Below are 19571 nucleotides of genomic sequence, written 5' to 3' on the forward strand. Positions count from 1 at the left end.
CTAGAAAGTGCACTTTTGTTTTTGACTTCATGAGTTACAGGACTCATAATCGGAATCCTCATCACAGTACAGCATTCTGTAAACATTTTTTTTTTTTTTTACTCATAAAGAGCTTGGAATTTTCTGTCTACATATTCAATTCATTTGACTCATCTTAAAATCAGACTGATCCCTGGGTTTAAAAATGTTAAGGGGCTAGTGCCTTTTTTCAGTGATTTCAGTAAAACTTGATGGTAACGCTAAGTTTTCAAATATTAAAATGATGTTCACTTTTTTTTAAACATAATTCTTCCTCATGTTATGCTATTTATTATGATCATGTCATCCCTGGCAGGGAGAGTGAATGAGAGGCTGCCCCAGACCCCTAAAGAGGGAATTTTACGAATGAATATCAGAGCCCAACTTTGATGTTGCCTCGGTTGTCTTTAAGGATCCAAGATGTGAATCTTATATCTGAGTGTAGGGAGGAGCAAGGAGGCTATGAACTACCAGGGGGATTTCCGTCCAATGAGGATAAGGAAGCTCTGTAGGACATAACAAACAGACAACCTTCTGAGGCCTGTCAGACTCAAGACGCTGTTCATACGACATTTTTGGTGTGGGCACTGTGCTGTCACCTACATTAGCTCAGTAAACCTCACTAAATCAGTTTGAAGGAGGCAGGTAAGTCACTGTGAGCCTTAGAGTCTGTGCGTGTTTAGAAAGCCTTATCAATGGATTCCCCTACTATTTCTCATGTGCTTTACACTAAATGTCTCCCAGTGTTGCTTCTCTGGCAGGGGAAAAATGCCCCTGTCCTTGGGGACAGGAGTTCACGGAATATAGTACTTGAAGAGTCAACTAATAATGAGGTCCATATTAAAAATATACACCAGTCCCATTAACTGAGACAGAAAAGCAGCTGTCTGTCTGGTTAGACGGACAGGGATGATTTATGAATGTTGTGTCAACTGTTGACACATGGTACAAAGTAACAACTAATTCATTAAAACTAGTAGACCATATTTGGGTTTTGACTTTTCAACAGCCCTTAAAAAAGTCCTTTTCCAAGTCTCCAGGTCTATCCCTTTTAGGTTCTTCTGTCTGACTCAGATACTGAAATGTCATTAGAAATCCCTTTGTAAGTTACAGTATCTATTGCCATAATTTATACATACAAACTTTATTTCTCCTTTCACTATTACTGCTCTGTATCAGGAACCATTTATTCTGTTTTTTATTTTTGGTCTCGTATGAAACTGTTTAATACATTTCCACTTCATCTCTTTCAACACTAATGCTTTCAGTTATGTTCTGGTCTTTGGAAAAGTACAGCCTTACATTGCAAATTTTTAAAAAAGTAAACAGTATAACGTATTCTATGTCCCAAATTACAAAGGGGAGCTCTGGAACTGATACAGAAATTTAACCTTATTCCTAAAAGGAGAGAAAGAGGAAGGGTAACACAGTGTTTACAAATAGAATCAGGTATTTATTTAGAATGGAGCTTTGCTTCTGAGACTGGGTTGTGAGAGTGCTTTGGGACTGGATAACTCTGAAGAAAGGCTTAAAAAGATAAGTCAAGGCTGATCCTCAAGTGGAGTTTGTGTGTTTGTGTGTGTGTGTGTGTGTACGTGCATGCATGTGTGTGAGTGATGAAATTCCTTTCAGTGCTTGAAATCTGTTTTTTGTGTTATGGTTTTTGAGTGATAGTTTGCAAGCTGCTATATATATTTTTTTCTGTTTAGAATTCAAATGGACATGAGCATGTTTTAAATGCAAGCAAATACATATGTATCCATCAGCTGCCTACTAGAGAAACAGGCAGCCATTTTCAACTATTCCAAACGCTGGGTCATCTGGTTTACCCCTGAATCTCTCTTGAATACATCTACCTCTCTATGTCACAGTGCCAGCACTCCAATTCAGACTTCTAGCATTTCCTACCTGGACTTTGCAATAGTCTCCTCACTGGTCCCTCTGACTCCAGTCAGATCCCTCTTAACCATGCTGCATACTGCTGCCAGTGTGTTGTGTATAAAGCACAAACCAAACCCCTCACAGTGGGTCCTCCAGCACTTGGTTGTAATCCAGGCCCCTCAGCCCAGACATGTGGGCCCTGAAGGATCTGGGTTGCCACCTCTCCAGCCCCATCGCCAACACAAGCATCACACTCTAAATATTCCAGGTCACCACAGTTACCTTTGCTTGGAATGTTCTTCTTAGCTCTGTCTGGAAAGCTCCTTGTATACTACTTTATGTAATATAATTTGGCAATTTAAATGTATAACCTTAGAAACAAGGAACTCATCTAAAATGTGAACTAAGGTCTAGACAGAGCTACTTATCACAGCCCTATTTATAATAGCAGAGAAAGTTGTGTGTGTGTGTGTGTGTAACAATTTAAGTGTCCAAAAATAGGCAAGTAAATTATGGCACATGGGATATTATAGATTAATTAAAAATGATGCTGACAAACTTTTGGAAGACACGGAAAACACATGTTTATTCTAGAAAATGAAGTAGGAGATCAGCAAGACTTGTTTTCTGAGCCTTGGTCAAGACCCTCCTGATCAAACCAGGATGTAGCCAAGAAACTGGCCAAAACCAGCTAGGACCAAGATGGCAACAAGGGCAACCTCTGGTTGACAGTCTATAAATGATGCCATGGCAATGATCTGGAAATAACCTTATCTAGTTCTGAGAACTCCCTGCTCATTTTCTAGAAAGTTAATGAATAACCTACCCCTTATTTAGCATCTGTTTAAAAGTGGGTATAAATATAGCTAGCTGGCAATCCATGAGTGCTACTCTGGGCCACTCTGCCTATGGCATAGCCTGGCTCTGTCTATAGAGCAGCCATTTTGCTGTACACTGTGGCTCTAATAGAATTTGCTTTCTGCCACTGTCAGCTTGCTCTTGAATTCTTTCCTGAGTGAAGCCAAGAACCCTCCTGAGCTAAGCTTCAGTTTTGGGGTACACCAGATTCAAAAAAACTTAGTGACTGGAAGATGCAAGTATCCAAAAATACACTGTAAAAGCAAATGAAGAAAAAAAAAAAAAAGAATAGAGACATAAAACAGAGTAAGAGATGGGGCTAAAAAACACCTTTTGGTTATTAGGTAGGCCACAAATTTGCCTCTTAGATTTCTGTCAACAAACAGAAAAAATCTAGAACACAGTTGAATATCTACAATATAAAAACATTCCCCTTGCTTGAGAGAAATACAGTTATTCCACACATGAATTATTCTGGTGAGTCCCCACGAAGAAGTCAGAGTGCAAAATCCAAATGAGACACAATGGTAAGTTTGCTAAGATTGCTTCTTTTTTTTGTTTTTTTTTTTTTTTTTTTTTTTTTTTTTTTGAGGCGGAGTCTCGCTCTGTCGCCCGGACTGGAGTGCAGTGGCCGGATCTCAGCTCACTGCAAGCTCCGCCTTCCGGGTTTACGCCATTCTCCTGCCTCAGCCTCCCGAGTAGCTGGGACTACAGGCGCCCGCCACCTCGCCCGGCTAGTTTTTGTATTTTTAGTAGAGACGGGGTTTCACCGTGTTAGCCAGGATGGTCTCGATCTCCGGACCTCGTGATCCGCCCGTCTCGGCCTCCCAAAGTGCTGGGATTACAGGCTTGAGCCACCGCGCCCGGCCTAAGATTGCTTCTTAATCACCAGTAAAAACCATGGCAATCGCACCAGCCAACCCAAATCTCTTGTAGGGAGTTAATATGAAATAGTGCATGTTTTTAGTTTTCTTGTGAATTTACCTTGTTTCAGGAGTACATTTTAGAAAAACAGAAGGACCTAATTACATTCCAATTAACCTTCTTGAAGAATAATTTTTTAGTCACCCTTCTGTTATACTTAATGAGTCTGAAGTTGTACTTGCTGTAAAAGTACCTAAAGCCAGCTAATCTAGCTTGACAATTAAAAATAGACTTATCAGAATGCATAATTAAAAAGCAGGAGTAGAAGGAGGGAGACTGGTGAGAAGCCTACTGCAGAAAGTCAGGGAAGAAGCAATGGTGGGAATGATGTTAGCGATGGTCACAGAAACCAGAGTAGTACCATTGATAATGACAAGAATAATATCATCTGAGTATTGTAACAATAGCAATAATAATATAAATGTATAAAATTATCACTTTGTCAGGGTTTTCAGTGTATAAATACCAATTTCTATAATAATATAAATGTATAGCATTATCATTTTGTCAGGGTTTTGAGTGTGTAAATACCAATTTCTATAATATAAATGTATAACACTATCACTTTGTCAGGGTTTTGAGCGTGTAAATACCAATTTCTAGTTAGCCAACTTTAATTGCATTCTTGAATCGAATCTAAGTTCCTTCATTGACATATTCTTCTGTTAACAAAAGTAAAGCCCAAATTAAAAGTAAAATGCGCACAAAATTCCAGACTAGGGGAATGAAGAATTGCTGTTTGGTGAATTCAGAGTTTCATGTTGGAGGATGAGACATTCTAGAGATGGACAGTGGTGATGGTTTCACAGCAAGGCGAATGTACTTAATGTCACTGAATTGTATATTTAAATATGATTAAAAAGGTAAATTTTACGTTATATACATTTTACCAAAAAACAAAAACAAAAACAAAAACCGAAAAACAAACACCACACATGCACACAACCCCCACACAGCTCCAGGATTATCTGATCTAACAGGTAACCTTGCTCAGGCAAAACTAACTTCTGCTGTAAAGACAGGCCTGCAAAACCTGGGCCTGCAGAGCCACTGATGGAACCCGCCGCAGAGGCTGCTCAGAGAAGTCAGCGCTGCTCTCTAATGCTGGAATCTGCTTCAATGTGCAGATGTTAAACAGCAGCAGTTTAAGACTTTTCCACAAGAACTATTTTAGGATACGTGTTGTTAGGTATTTACTTGATACAACCATGTCCCCCTGCTCCCAAATAAGACCTCATTTAAGTCCAGGTGGGATTGACAACACTGCTCCTTGGTGTATCCTCTGAGAAACACTATTTACAAAATGGAACTATATGCAGTATGAGTTGAACATCCTTTATCCGGGATGCTTGGGGCCAGAAGTGTTTTGGATTTTTTTTCAGATTCTGGAATGTGTGCATTATCCCGAATCCAAATAGCCTAAATTCAAAACGCTCCAATGAGCATTTCCCTTGACCATCACGGTGCTCCAAAAGTTTCAGATATGGAGCATTTAGCATTTGGATTTTTGGACTACATATACTAAACTTGTAATTTGTTTATGAACAAGTTGAAAGTTGGGAGGCATCTACCAAAGATGATAACATGTGTTTTAGAGAATTTTGTTTGTAATCCAACTCTGACAATAATAACCTGGCGGGACATGCTGCCCCTACACACCACATAATCAAAGTAAGTATTTAAAGATGAGAAGCTGCTTTTCTCTGTCTTCTGTAGTGGGGTGGGATGGCGACATGCAAAGAACTCATCAAAGGATATTATAAAATAAGCTAAAGGGGGCCAGGACACCTCCCTGTTTTATCTCAGTAGAAAATTCTGATTGGGCCAGAAAAAGACCCTGATCTTTGAAGAGTGAGTTTTATATAAGCACCAACATCCCAGGGTCTTTGGTCAGTTTATGCACCTTAGAGTTTGATCAGCTTCTGTCAATAGTATCAAAGGCCAAAGGAAAGTCAAAATGAGCCACAAATAATCTAAAAAAGACCCCCACTAATCTAATACCATTTCTAGCACATTCTTACAATGTATGTGAAAAGAACAGAATAGTTAATGATATTGACAATAGTATCTTAAAGTTGCAAAATAAGCATAAGAAACAAAAAGAAGACGATATGTAACAATGATAGCAGTAGTTACCTGCATGAACAAGTTAGGCAGATATTTAAATATTTACCCATTTTACAAATTTTCTAGAATGAGGATGCAATGGACAATATAAACCATTGTTAGAAAATATGAAAACATTACTTTTTTTTCTGTAGAATCTTTCTTAACTTCCTTGTGCCTGGTATTAATTCCTCCAAAATTTTAATACATTGTGTTATTATTGTTACACATACCATTCTCTATCATGAATACTTATTTAAATTCCTTTCTCTCCCACTAGCCTATTTCCTTTAGAGCATGCATCATGCCATTTGTCTTCTCATGGCTGGGGATTTCCACTGTTGCTGGCATACAGTTGCTACAAAATGTTTTTGTTCCAAATGAAGCATTTAGGTACTAAAAGTGTATTACTAGACAGGGTTTACATTTTTCATCCGTTGTGGAGGAGAGTTTGCAAAAATCAAAGAAAAAAACAGTAGTAGAAACTAGTATCTTCCTTAACTGGTGATAATGCTATAGGGATAAATTAGAGATAGAAGAGAATTTCATAGGAATGTAGGGAAACGGTGTATCTGTTGCTTTGGTTTAAAACAATGGCAAATAAGGACTTCTGGCCTGCCTAAGGAATTCATATTCTTTCTGAGACACTGTGTATTTGAAATTGAGAAGCTCAACAGGCTGAAATGAATAATCCCTGAAGAACAGTAGGGACACCATGAGATAAAAGCCATGGAAGAATCAGAGAGGCTAACTTACTCTCTGTGCAAGAGAAGAGAATAAAATGAAACATCTTTTGTGGCTAGAACTCATAATCACAAATACTAACCTTAGATACAAAAACCACCCCTAAAATATAGTGTAATGCATATTTTGGCATACGTATGAGGTAGCAAAACCAAAGTGTCTCGAGTAATGTCTTAGTGGTGTATAGGATCAAATCTAAACCACAGAAGTTAGGCTTGTCTGAGGCTGAACTGCTTTGTGGGCTGAGGGGGTCTGTCGCTTATGGTAGATGTACACATCCAGGCTCACTCCCGGGGGCCTCACCTTCACGTGCTAGAGAGGGACTGGATGAAGAAAGGATGAAGGGGAAGAAATGGTAGGTGTGTATGTGCATGACTTTAGTAATCGCTACGACAAATAAAGAGAGGAAGGAATTTATTAATAATTCATCATAATTTGTTCACAGGTCTCAGAAAGAGACAAGCAATAAAATGATTTTGAAAAAGTTGTGGCACAAGAGTATAATTTGGAAAGACATCCTAAATGAAAACAATAGTGAAGAGATGCATCAAGAATGTCAGGAGTTATGAAACCACAGAAAAAAGTGAGTGAAGGGAGATGATAAACTGGAACATTTTTTGAAACAGATTTTATGCCAAGGAGATGCAAAGAAGTCTGTGGATGAATCAGCCTGGAAATAATGGGAAGGAGAGTCTATGAAGTTCATAGGAGCAAAGGCTTAATAATACCCCAGAGAAAATTATGTAGCAAAAAGCAAACGCCAGTGCATTTGTTTGATAATATCCATTAGTGCAAACTGTCTGGCAGAAAACAGCAACAAGCATAAAAATACCTTGATTTAAAAATCTACAAGGAAAAAATGTATGGGCTATTCAGAATAGATATGTGTGACTAGTATAAGATCAAACAGTAATTAACTATAGCTGTATTTGAAAATGCTCAAATGCTTGTTATTTAAAGCAGGGTTCATAGTATGGAAATAATAGTAGATGGACAATAAGGAACATGAAACAAAATCAAGGAATGAGATAAGAATCAAATAATCATTTAAACAAGGAGGAGCCTGAAGCCAAACTAAACTAGCCAAGAGCAAGGGCTAATGTATATTAAAATCCCTAAGGTTTTATTTTCTGTGGTAAATGTTAAAATGCTATTTTTTGGTTAATATTTCCAAAAAATTACAATATAAAAGGAGATCTGGAATAATACATCATGAAAATCTAAACACTGTTAAAACAACGCAATTTGTCATAAATAAAAATTGAACTCAACCAAAAATGTTCCCAAATAAGGATATGGAAAATTAAATTGTGGTACATCTATGCCTTGGATATTATGCAATCTCTAGCAGTTATATATATGTATATATGTAGTAACATGAAGTTTATTCATGAGAGAGATTTAAGTGAATAAACTATTTTATACTGTATGAATTGTAGAGCTAAAGTAATGCTATGTATATAATTTTTAAAACAGATTTTCTTAATTTACATTTGTAAGTATCTTTGGATTTTTCAGAAGAATGCAGATATTTAATTGGCTCTGAATTTTTTTTATTAGTAGTAATCACACAGGGCTCTAAATAATCTTCAAGAAAAATAAAGGAAAGCACTTTATTTGCTTATATCTAAGAGGCTTTATTATTATTATTTTTAATTAATTAATTTTTTTGAGACAGAGTCTTGCTTTGTTGCCCAGGCTGGAGTGCAGTGGCATGATGTCCCGCTCACTGCAAGCTCCGTCCCCCTGGGTTCATGTCATTCTCCTGCCTCAGCCTCCCGAGTAGCTGGGACTACAGGTGCCCACCACCACGCCCGGCTAATTTTTTTGTATTTTTTTTTAGTAGAGACAGGGTTTCACCATGTTTGCCAGGATGGTCTTGATCTCCTGACCCAGTGATCTGCCTGCCTCAGCCTCCCAAAGTGCTGGGATTACAAGCGTGAGCCACCGTGCCCGGCCTAAGAGGCTTTATAAAACCTTTAATAAAATACTGCAGAGACAAAAGATGTTGCTCCAAGAGGCATTCTGTAGTTCACATACTGCATTTGTCTGCCCGTGTTTCTGGAAATCACTGAGTAAGCACTAAGTGTATGTAATAACTAGAAAGAACTTACATAGCGAATCCTCATATGAAGGAAACTATCAAATCTTCAGTTATCTCTGTTTATGATTTCGTCTCAGAGAAAGGTGTCTACAAACTAAGGGAAAGTGAATCACAATTGAAGGCTTTGGCTGGGGCCACCAGGATGTACCTCCCTAACGCCTGTTTTCCTAATGATCAATTTGCCTATGCACATTTCAACCAAGGTCTGTTTCCCTTGGGAGTTTATGCATCAATTTTAGTATCCTGTCACTTCTTTTTTGGTCCACTCTTTGTCATTTTGGGATTATTAAGCCATTCCTCTAAAGTAATTTTTGTTTCTTTTGTAGTTCTAGTAAACAGTCCTTAAGTTTGCATTGCTTTATGAATATGTAAATTGTCTTATATCTTTGTGGTATATGTTTTCCTACTTTACTTTTAAAGTCTCTAAGAATTGTGTTTTTTTTGAGACAAGGTCTTGCTGTCGCCCAGTGCAGTGGCGTGATCACTGGAGTGTAGTGGTGTGATCATTGCTCAGTATAACCTTGAACTCCTGGGCTTAAGGGATCCTCCCACCTCATCCTCTTGAGTAGCCAGGATTACAGGCGAGTGCCACCATGTCCCGAGCACCACCATGTTCAGCTAATTTTTAATTTTTTTTGTAGAGACAGAGTCTTGCTTTATTGCCCAGGCTGTTCTTGAAATCGTGGTCTCAAGCAATCCTCCTGTCTTGGCCTCTCAAAGCACTAGGATGACAGGTGTGAGCCACTGTGCCTGGCCTAAAGTATCTAAGAATATTGAAAGTCAATCTTTCTAAATGAAGACTCTCCCACTACGGCATAATTTCATTTTTATTTTTGGGACATTTACACAGATAAAAAAAAAACACTAAAAAAGGTTGTCAGTGAAGGAGGATGGATTTTACGTGACTTTTAAAAGATTTAAGTATTTAAATTTATTTAATTTTAACAATTTAAAAAGAATTCAGACAACTTCTCGTGAATTTCAATTAGGGAGAGGGAACAGGGTTATATGAGAATCACCTGGGGAGTTTCCCCAACCATCTATGCCTGGTATCCTCCCCTAGATGCAAGAATTTTGTGGGAATTTGAGTGTCACATTCTCTTTCTGTTAAAAAAAAATAAAATAAAATAAAAGAAAGGGCATGGTATCTGTCCTTGGCTTCCTACTTACTTCTGACCATATTCTAATTACCACACTGTTCATGATCATTCACAAAAATTTTTTCAGAGTTTATTATTTTAATTAAAATAGTACCGGTAAAAGCCAGAATTGATTCTGAACATCAAAGATCTGTTGTTCAAGAAAACGTGTACTTGGTGGCCACATCATAAATTTCTGTATCATGAAGTTCTAGTTCATAGCAGTATACTTCCTTTGATGCAAAGGGGATAGGGGATCAGAAACACATTTCATGACACAGTGTTTTCAAGGACAAAGGTTATACAAAAACAAGAATGTCTGGGTTGTCTGCAATGGAAACATAGAAGTGTTGAGGCAGACTGACCTGGCAGCACTATGCCCAGCAGGACTGGGCCAGAGAGGCCACGCAGGCATGCTCCACACACACAACCCAATCAAAAGCAGGCAGCCTAGTGACTCACCGGCAGGGCAGGATGCGGACGACGTCATTGGGTTTGTACCCTTCAATACAAACTGCACAGTTGTCAAAATCGGACTCTGTTTCCTGCAACAGAGGAAGCACAGATGAGCCTATTTTCTTAGCTTCATCTCTTGTGTAAATATCCAAGCTAAAACCCAAGGAGAGCTTGCCTGGAGCAAAGCTTTTGGTAGTGCTGGTGCCAGTTTTTAAATCAAATTTACCATCATTTGGACTAGTTTCCATTCCTTCCAACCTCTACTTTTTGTTTCTAGGTTCCGCTTCAAGTGCTTTTGTGAGGAAAACCATTTTCTAAAGTACATTACTAAAAATGCTGTTAATTATAATCAGAGGCAACATATCTAAATTTTCAGGATGAGAAATAATACTTATGGTGAATTATCTGAATGATATTTAATCTATCCATTCTTCTGGAATCTAGTGTATAAAATAAATATTAACACAAAATGGTAGTTCCAATTTTTTACAAGTATATAAACCTCTTTCGATGCCTCATAAGATAGTGCTTATGTAATAGTCTTTGTACTTTTATTACTCTCTGATTGAGGGGAAATAACATACTGACTAAAATGTACTTTAAATTTAGTAATGCCTTTAAATACATTTTATCTTATAAGCCCAGTGGTGTTTTTATATACTTGAAAAATAATAGCACATAATTTGTGAGATAAATCAATTATTCAGAATAAAGACAATACCTGCTTATATGTGGAGTTGTAAATCCCTTACATTGCCCCAAGGAGCTCCAAACCCATGTATTCTAATCCATTGCTCTAACTTGGCCTAGGGAATAAGGAAGACCCTTAGAAGCCCGTAAACCTGGGCAGGACTGCTTTGTTTTCCCTCCTCAAGGTATACTACTGCTTCTGGCTTTATGATATCATTCTACAGTGAAGGAGACTATTGAAATGAATTCGGGGCTCTGTGTTTTGGTTTTTAAAAAATTTTTATAGAGACAGGGTCTTGCTGCATTGTCCAGGCTGGTCTTGAACTCCTGGCCTCAAGTGATCTACCTACCTTGGCCTCCCAAAGTGCTGGGATTATAGGCATGAGCCACACCACCTGTCAACCTTGGGGTTCTGAATACTGGATTTCAGAGGGATTGAATACACTTCCTGCATTTATACTGTAGACTTGAGTGGAGAACATAGTTCAGCACATAAAGCTGTCTTGCTTGCAAAGATTCATGAAAAAACTTTCTCAGGTCATAACATCAGGAACAACCACTTTGATTTTATCTTGTGGGACACTAGAATAAACTCATGAAATATTACTTGAATATTGTTTCCTTTGCACTGGCTGCTAGAAAGCCCCAACTTAATTTTGAGACCCATTTCTATTACATATTTTAGATAATCCATTTGTGTACTAATTTCATTCTGGCTTCATCTATTTTTTTATACACTTATCAGTTTTTTTTGAGACGGAGTCTCGCTCTGTCGCCCAGGCTGGAGTGCAGTGGTCAGATCTCAGCTCACTGCAAACTCTGCCTCCCAGGTTTACACCATTCTCCTGCCTCAGCCTCCTGAGTAGCTGGGACTACAGGCGCCCGCCACCTCGCCCGGCTAGTTTTTTTTGTATTTTTTAGTAGAGATGAGGTTTTACTGTGTTAGCCAGGATGGTCTCGATCTCCTGACCTCGTGATCCGCCCGTCTCGGTCTCCCAAAGTGCTGGGATTACAGGCTTGAGCCACCGCACCCAGCTCTCATATTTTCTATACAACTATCTTATTATCATAGTATATGCATTTTATAAGAAACTTTAAATTATGTTTAATTAAGAAGAGTATAATAACATATACTGATAGGACAACTGTTAGCATATATTTCCCTTTGCCATCCTTTCCTCTCTTCCACCCTGGCTGTAAGAAAAGTTAGAAGCTTCTTTGAATAGCTCCTCACCAAAAAGAAAAGAGGCTGTTACCTTGTCACCCTTCTTGATGGTCCTGACCTGGAGTTTGCTGATGGCTTTCTTTGCTGCATCCCCCAGTCGGCGCTGAAAAACCAAAACGTGCTTGTTAATAATAAAGATCTGTAATTCTTAACTTCGTTTCTGATGTTGTTTAATATACTAGGGCAGCTAGCTCTGAAATCATGCACATGTGGCAGGAATGCAAACGATGATGACTAGAAAAGATGGGGTAGTGGCATTTGTGCAAGGGGGCTCTATCAGTTGAGGTCTATAAAAGAGTTTTGCCACAGAGAGAAGTTCTTCATGCATAGTGTTAAGCAAGTGGCATGTGACAAAGACCCTGCCCTATAGTTCTACAGTGCAGGTTATATGTGCATATACTAGCCAAAAAAAAAAAAAAAATGAGTTCAGTAATTTGTCACTCTAGCCACTCAATTTGTGACACAGAGATAGTCAATCCGGAGTAGCTGGAATAAACTTCATCTCCTCTTTTTGACAATCAGGATTCATTGCTTGGATATTCTTTCCAATCTGCTCATATAGGCATAACATTGGTTTAACTTTGTTCTATTCCATCACATTCTCACATGGCAATTTTACCTCCTTTATGCATCTTTAAGTGTGAGTGTGCATACAGAAAACTACATAAAACATAATGTTCAGTTTAGCAAATAATTATAAAGCAAACACCGGAGTAACCACAACGATCCATGTCAAGAAATAATATATCACTCTCTTCCCACTTTTGGCAGAGAAAATTACCATCTTAATGAGCCCTGCAATAATGCAATCAGAGGGTGATAAGGAAAACTGGGAGAAGGATAGGGTGGTGAGTAAATTAAACTTTAATCAGTCAAGAAAAAAAATCATTCATGTGCATGTGAGTTTTCTACATGTTTTATCTTCTTCTTAGGTATATCTATTTCTGGTCTGCAATAGATGTGTATCTGCAGTAGTAAAACATTAGAAGGACTAAGATTAAGAGGGTTAACATTTAAACACAGACTAATCATTTGCTTTCACTAATTTTGTTCCTTTTGGAAAAAGCACTCAAGCTTCTTGCTTTTCTTTAAAATAGTGAACATATATTAGTGAACAGTTAATATATCCTAGGTGCCATGTTAAAGCTATATATGCATTATCACCTTTGATATTATAATAACTATGAGAAAAGCACTATTTAATAGAATTAACTGAGGCTTACAGAGCTTAAGTAAATTGTCCAATATCACAGAATTAGTGAAAGGTAAGTCAGAATCTGAATAAAATTAAGTTTGACTTTAAAATCAAAGTTCATCTATCACCCTCACCTTTATTTACAAAACCACCCGATCAACCAATCAGCCAGTCAGCCAACCATCTAACATCTGACCAGCCAGTCAGCCATCCATCCAGCATCTGGCTAGCCAGCTAATCAGTCAACCAACCATCCAGTCAATCAGAATCACTGTGTTTACCATGTGGCACTTCTCTAAACACACAGCAGTTAAAGTAATTAGCAGAAAAGATGTTTTCCTTGTCAATTCATTTTTCTCTTTGATAGTCTGTCCTTCGTATCTAAAATAATATTGACATTTTTATCAGAAGGGTAAGTTTTGGCTGTTTCCTAAAAGGAGACCTATACCATCGAGATTTATGCAGAAGTCCATGAGTAGCTAGCAAACTAAGGCAGCAGGCAAAAATAGAAAGTCTTTAGTGATAAATACCAAGGAAAAACAGGAGACTGAGAGGAAAAGAACTGAACTGAGGTGAACTAAACATGATGGAACTTTTCTCTCCTCTTCTTCTGGTTCTTAGGTATTCATCTTTTGACTTTAGCTCAAATCATTTATTCAGGGAGTCCTTCCTAGATGTATCCAACAAGATCCCTCTCATCTAGACCCTGATAGCACTTTATACCTCTGCACTGTCACATTTGAAATTTGAAATGTGTTTTTGTGATCAATTACTGTTAGATTGTCCTCAGATAAGCTCCCTGAAGGCAGGCCTGTGCTTATTTTTTGCTTCACATTGTCCCCTACATCCCCAGCATATATAAATAGAATCAAGCTGCCTTCAATAATAGGCAGTCAATCATTCAATCTATATTATTCTGTGCCAAGTATAGCTTTGGGTTTTAAAAAATGGTAATGAAAACACATGCGCGCGCGCACACACACACACACATACTCCTATCAACTGTAGTTTAATTTATAATCTAGTGAAAACTCTAAATAATGAGTTAATAAAATCTTAAGCCAATAGTGGTTTTTTGTTTTTTGTTTTGTTGTGTGTTTTTTTTTTGCTCGGAAAACAACCTGAGAAATTTAGCCAGTTAACGGGAATATTTAGGGACAAACTGTAAGTGATACACGTTGTAAGGTAAGCAAACCTGTGGTCCTAGCTTGGCAAACCTAGCCAGTATCAACTGACGGCTGCTCTCCATTGATGGACCCTGGGGCAAAGATTGAAAGGTATTGAGAAAGGGCCACTAGTTATTGGAAGTAAATGCCACAGACCTGTAGAATATGATATTTAGAATAAGAATCTGAATCCTAAAGAAACAAATACTGTTTTCCTTTTTCAGTAAAGAACTCAGATATTTTTGCAATTGTGTTTAACTGGCATTACATAGTATCACACCTAATTCAATCACTTAAAAAATTTTTTTGAAGACTAAACAGAGTAATTAAGTAGAAAAATATATTTTCATACAATGGTCATAGATTATACTCAAAGGGAACTTTTTTTTTTCTTTTGAGATGGAGTCTCATACTGTGACCCGGGCTGGAGTGCAGTGGTGCAATCTCGGCTCACTGCAACCTCTGCCTCCCAGGTTCAAGTGATTCCCCTTGCCTCAGCCTCCCAAGTAGCTGGGATTACAGGTGCCGGCTACCATGCCTGGCTGATTTTTTTGTATTTTTAGTAGCGATGGGTTTCACTGCGTTGGCCAGGCTTGTCTTGAGCTCCTGACCTCATGATCCACCTGCCTCAGCCTTCCAAAGTGCTGGGATTACAGCCATGAGCCACCGCGCCCGGCCAGGAAGTCAACATTTTTAAAAAGCAGGTGAACTAGAAATAATGTTTTCAAGATTCAATTTCATTTAAACTAATGTTTTAGCAAATGAAATATGCTCTTTTTAAATGTGGGCATGTAGGGAAGTTCAAAGACTGCATTAAACTTTGGTTGTGTATTTAACTTAACAGTTGGCTACATCTGAATAAAAATAGATGGCTTTTGAAAACATTCCCTCAGTCTCTTCTAGAGAAAAAACTCTTTCCATGCCCTTTTAAAATAATGCAGGCTGCCTTTATTTTTTTAAAATGGCATGTCCTTTGAGGAAATGTAAAGCAAGCTGATGTTAAGGTAACAGGGATTTTGGCTAACAGTAAAGTTAATGGCTAGGGAATTAGAAAGACGAATTCCATTACTGGCATTTGTATGACTGGGCCCTGGAGAGGTTAAATAAGTTCAGCAGAGGATTAAGTCATTTAGGAGATGGGCTTCCCAAATTAGCAGAATTAATAGATTGAGGGAAAGGGAGTAAAAGAGAAAGTACAGTCATGTGTGGCTTAATGACAGGGCTACATTTTGAGAAATCCATTGTTAGGTGACTTCGTCACTGTGTGAAATCATGGAAGATACTCACACAATCCTAGATGATACTGCCAGCTATATACATAGGCTCTATGGTCTAGCCTATTGCTCCCACGCTACAAACCTGTACAGCACGACTGAATACTGTAGGCAGCTGTAACACAATGGTAAGGATCTGTGTATCTAAACATAGAAAAGATACAGTAAAAACAGGATATTATAATCTTATTGAACTACCGTTGTATGTGTGGTCCATTTTTGACCAAAGTGTAGTTATGCAGTGCATGACTGTAATAAAGTCATCTTCAACTACAAGTCTATGAGGCCTTTCTCCTAGAAGCCCTGAGAAATCAAATGATTCACAAAGGTAGGAAGACATATTTTCCTTAATCATTCTAAAAAATGGTATAATGGTATTCTCTTCCATTCCCTTTCCTGTGACATTCCTTGAGTTAAGCCTCATTCTGTATGTTATTGATAAATGATGCACATAATTTCTCCTCTTTTGAGGAGGAAAAACATAGAATTTTGGCAGTGGCAGATAAAGGATATGAAAGTCTTCCCTGGCAAGGGCAGAACAGATGGTCCAGATACCTGGGGAAGGAAAATCAGCTTCTGAGATGTATATGATGATATGGGATCATGTAATAAAAAATATATATTTTTTCTGTAAGAGTTCTGGATTAACAAAATTAGGGAAAAAGCACCACAAAGTTTTGAAAAAATGCAATTTCCATATGCATGTAAACAAGTATTATCGATCACAGCTATGGGAGCTCCCGGGGGAAAGATCAACCGGCCCCGAACCGAGCTGAAGAAGAAGCTGTTCAAACACCGGCGGGTGCTGAATCGGGAGCGGCAAGGGCTGATCACGCGGCACCACCTCAAGAAGCGGGCGTCCAGTGCATGTGCCAACATTACTCTGTCAGGGAAGAAGCGCAGAAAACTCCTCCAGCAGATCCGGCTTGCCCAGAAAGAGAAGGCAGCCATGGAAGTGGAAGCCGCTTCAAAGTCAGCCAGGACTAGTGAACCACAGCTCAAAAGGCAAAAGAAGACAAAAGCTCCCCAGGATGTAGAAATGAAGGACCTTGAAGATGAGAGCTAAACCTCTTCCAGTAGAAGATTCTCAACTGGAGCCAGCCTTCAGACTCAGTGGTTGTTTTAGATGACTTTGACAAAAGCAGTGCCCCTTTTCACTCTCCAGATTTCCTCCTACTTAATGGCCTACTGACTTCCCCTAGAGGGATGTCTTTGGGAGGGAAGAAGGTACAGAAGAAAGATTGGAGAAGGGCCTCTCTAGCAGTCAACTCCATTTGTAATAAAGCCCTAGCACTCTGAAAAAAAAAAAACCAAAAAAAAACCAAAAACAAAAAACAAGTATTATCAGTATATGCATACTTATTTCTTTGTAGGTGGCATGAAAATTACATACCTACAGAGAAGACCCCATTAAAAAAAATTACATAAAGAAAAAAGTACCACTTTCAACATTTTAAAAAAGTTTTCAATATTAAAAAAAAAATCTCACTTTCAATAATTTTCAAATGAGTTTTACTGGATTTCCAAAATGCGAGTTAAAGAGATAAGTAAAAACATAAACATTTAATGAAATGGCCCAAATAAGGCTACTGTTGCTTTTGTAATTGATCTCTTCTGTCTTTGGGTTTTTGATTGCACTCACTTTGAAGAGGGAAGGAAAACTACAGGCCCTGCTCAAACTGAATCTTGTACCTAGCCTGAATAGAGAATCTAGGGATTGGAACCAGAAGTCTGTTACAAAACAGACTCTTCCCTTTGCCATTCTCAGAAATGCAGAGTAAAGTGATGCTAATGGAAGACTCAGGGACCACTTCAGGTGGATTGAGGAACCATCTCAGGTTTGAGTCAGCCTTTTGTTTCAGGTAGGGATTCCACTCTCTTCTCCTCTCTTCTCTAGGGTGCTCCTATGAATTCTTTCTAATCTAACCAGACCCAAATCATACTTATTATTATTATTATTTTTGAGACACAGTTGTGTTCTGTCACCCAGCCTGGAGTGCAATGGCGTGAATCTCGGCTCACTGCAGCCTCTGCTTCCCGAGTTCAAGTGATTCTCGTGCCTCAGCCTCCTGAGTAGCTGGGACTACAGGTGTGTGCCACTGCACCCAGGTAATTTTTGTATTTTTTGTAGAGACAGGGTTTCACTATGTTGGTCTTGAACTCCTGACCTCAAGTGATCTGCCTGCCTCGGCCTTCCAAAGTGCTGGGATTACTGGCGTGAGCCACCGGTGCCTGGCCAAAAATCATGCTTCTTACTAAAGCTTGTTAGGTGTTAGACCATTGTAATGATTAGGTTTCTCCATCTATTTGATCTAAACAGGCGTGAATATATTTACCAAGGTTACTGGTTTCTTGACAGTAGTGAAGATAAACTGTGTTATGGAAAATAAATACAGAGTCATGTATTAAAAGAATAAAGTCCTACATAAATTCTAACAAGAATGGTAAACAGCAGACTCCAGTTCAACCTGAGACACATAAATTACTAATCTAAATATTTAAGAAACTGAGAAAAATAAGAAACTTTCCTCTTCCTCTGTTCTGTGTTATAAATAGAAATGCAGTGAAAGTGATAATACAAATTTGGAACATAAGGATTCCAAAACATAGCATCAAAACTGAGTTTATTTTCTTCCTATCTCATTTGATTGGATAATTCTGTATCATATTTGTTTTTTTCCCCAACAGCTGTATTTTATGATCATGTTCATTGTCATCATCACCAAGTGGAAAGATAACTAAGTGTTCTTAAGTTCTAGGTGAAGGGAGGCCACTGCCAAAGTAAACAGAGTTGGTCCCAGTTGTGTAAAACCATGGTCATGAGTGACACAAACATTTTCCTCATGCACTCTAATACATAATAATGATCCTTCCAGGACTGGCTGATATGATAGAAGTCATAGCATAGCCAGTCCAATACATTTCCATGGTGTGGATCACCACTCCACAAATCTAGAAAAATAGATAAAATAATTTGAGTATTTCAATAGCTGTGATGACCTCACAGAGTGATGCCATAAATCTGTTTGTGAACACACAATGTGAGGTAGAAACATCAGGGTTTGTTGTGGTTGTTGTTGTTGTTGGAGGTGTTGCAGAGCAGAAAATAATGGTTTCAAAGTTAGAAGACCCAGCTCTTTATCCTATTTTTGTCACTAGTTAACTGTGTGACTTTGGCCAAGTCACTTAAACATTTGTGGCCTTCCGTTCCCTTACTAATAATATAAGGTATGTAAAGTAATGTCATCTCTAGCTTTACCAGCTCATGATTTTCATCCATGCACAAAAGAATAGGGAGGCAACATGCTTTGAGACCTGAATAATCCCAAAAAAGCAAATCAAGGGCTAATTACCTCACTGAAGACTGCATGGATACGACATGCACTTTTGCCTTTCTGTTCCCCTGAGGGCTTTGTACTTTCTTCTAGAGCAGTTTCAGGGACAATTTTAGTCCTCACTCTTTAGGAGACACAGCATCTCTGCCTGGACTCTCCCTTGGTGGCTGAGACTTGGCAAACTCCTTTCCTTTCTGTTTTTCTTTGTGAAGTTCATGTTTATCTTAAATTTCATTACTTCTTTTATTCCAGCACAGTTTAAGTATCAATATACAATGCATGCAAAAGAAATCAAAGGCACACGGGCCATGTACATGTAAATAATAGGAAAAATTATTCTCAGGGACAGAGCAATCTTTCAGGAAAACTTTGCTGAAGGTCATTACCAGGCCTCAAATAAAAATAAAGCAAATCAAAACAGATCTGGTTTCCTTGGATTAGCCTCAAAGACAATAT

At 38.3% G+C, this 19571-nt stretch overlaps 2 protein-coding genes across 3 annotated transcripts in view; one reads left to right on the forward strand and one right to left on the reverse strand.

Annotated features, from left to right (window-relative positions):
- Positions 1-17115, forward strand: part of LOC117085953 (uncharacterized protein C11orf98-like) — a 135777-nt gene extending 118662 nt beyond the window's left edge. For both annotated transcript variants that reach the window (XM_033215334.1, XM_033215335.1), the window contains exons 7-8: positions 6977-7114; positions 16509-17115. In XM_033215334.1, coding sequence (XP_033071225.1) covers positions 7054-7114; positions 16509-16846 — 399 coding nt within the window. In that variant the 5' untranslated portion in view covers positions 6977-7053 and the 3' untranslated portion in view covers positions 16847-17115. The remainder of the gene's footprint in view (positions 1-6976; positions 7115-16508) is intronic.
- The window catches only part of RNF150 (ring finger protein 150), a 282044-nt gene that overhangs the window by 71837 nt on the left and 190636 nt on the right, over positions 1-19571 (reverse strand). Inside the window, 2 exon segments of the mRNA XM_033215333.1 lie at positions 10237-10319; positions 12177-12248. Of these exon segments, the coding sequence (XP_033071224.1) occupies positions 10237-10319; positions 12177-12248 (155 nt within the window).

Source organism: Trachypithecus francoisi, unplaced genomic scaffold, assembly GCF_009764315.1.
Source record: "Trachypithecus francoisi isolate TF-2019V2 unplaced genomic scaffold, Tfra_2.0 Lachesis_group1, whole genome shotgun sequence".
In the NCBI taxonomy this organism is placed as follows: domain Eukaryota; kingdom Metazoa; phylum Chordata; class Mammalia; order Primates; family Cercopithecidae; genus Trachypithecus; species Trachypithecus francoisi.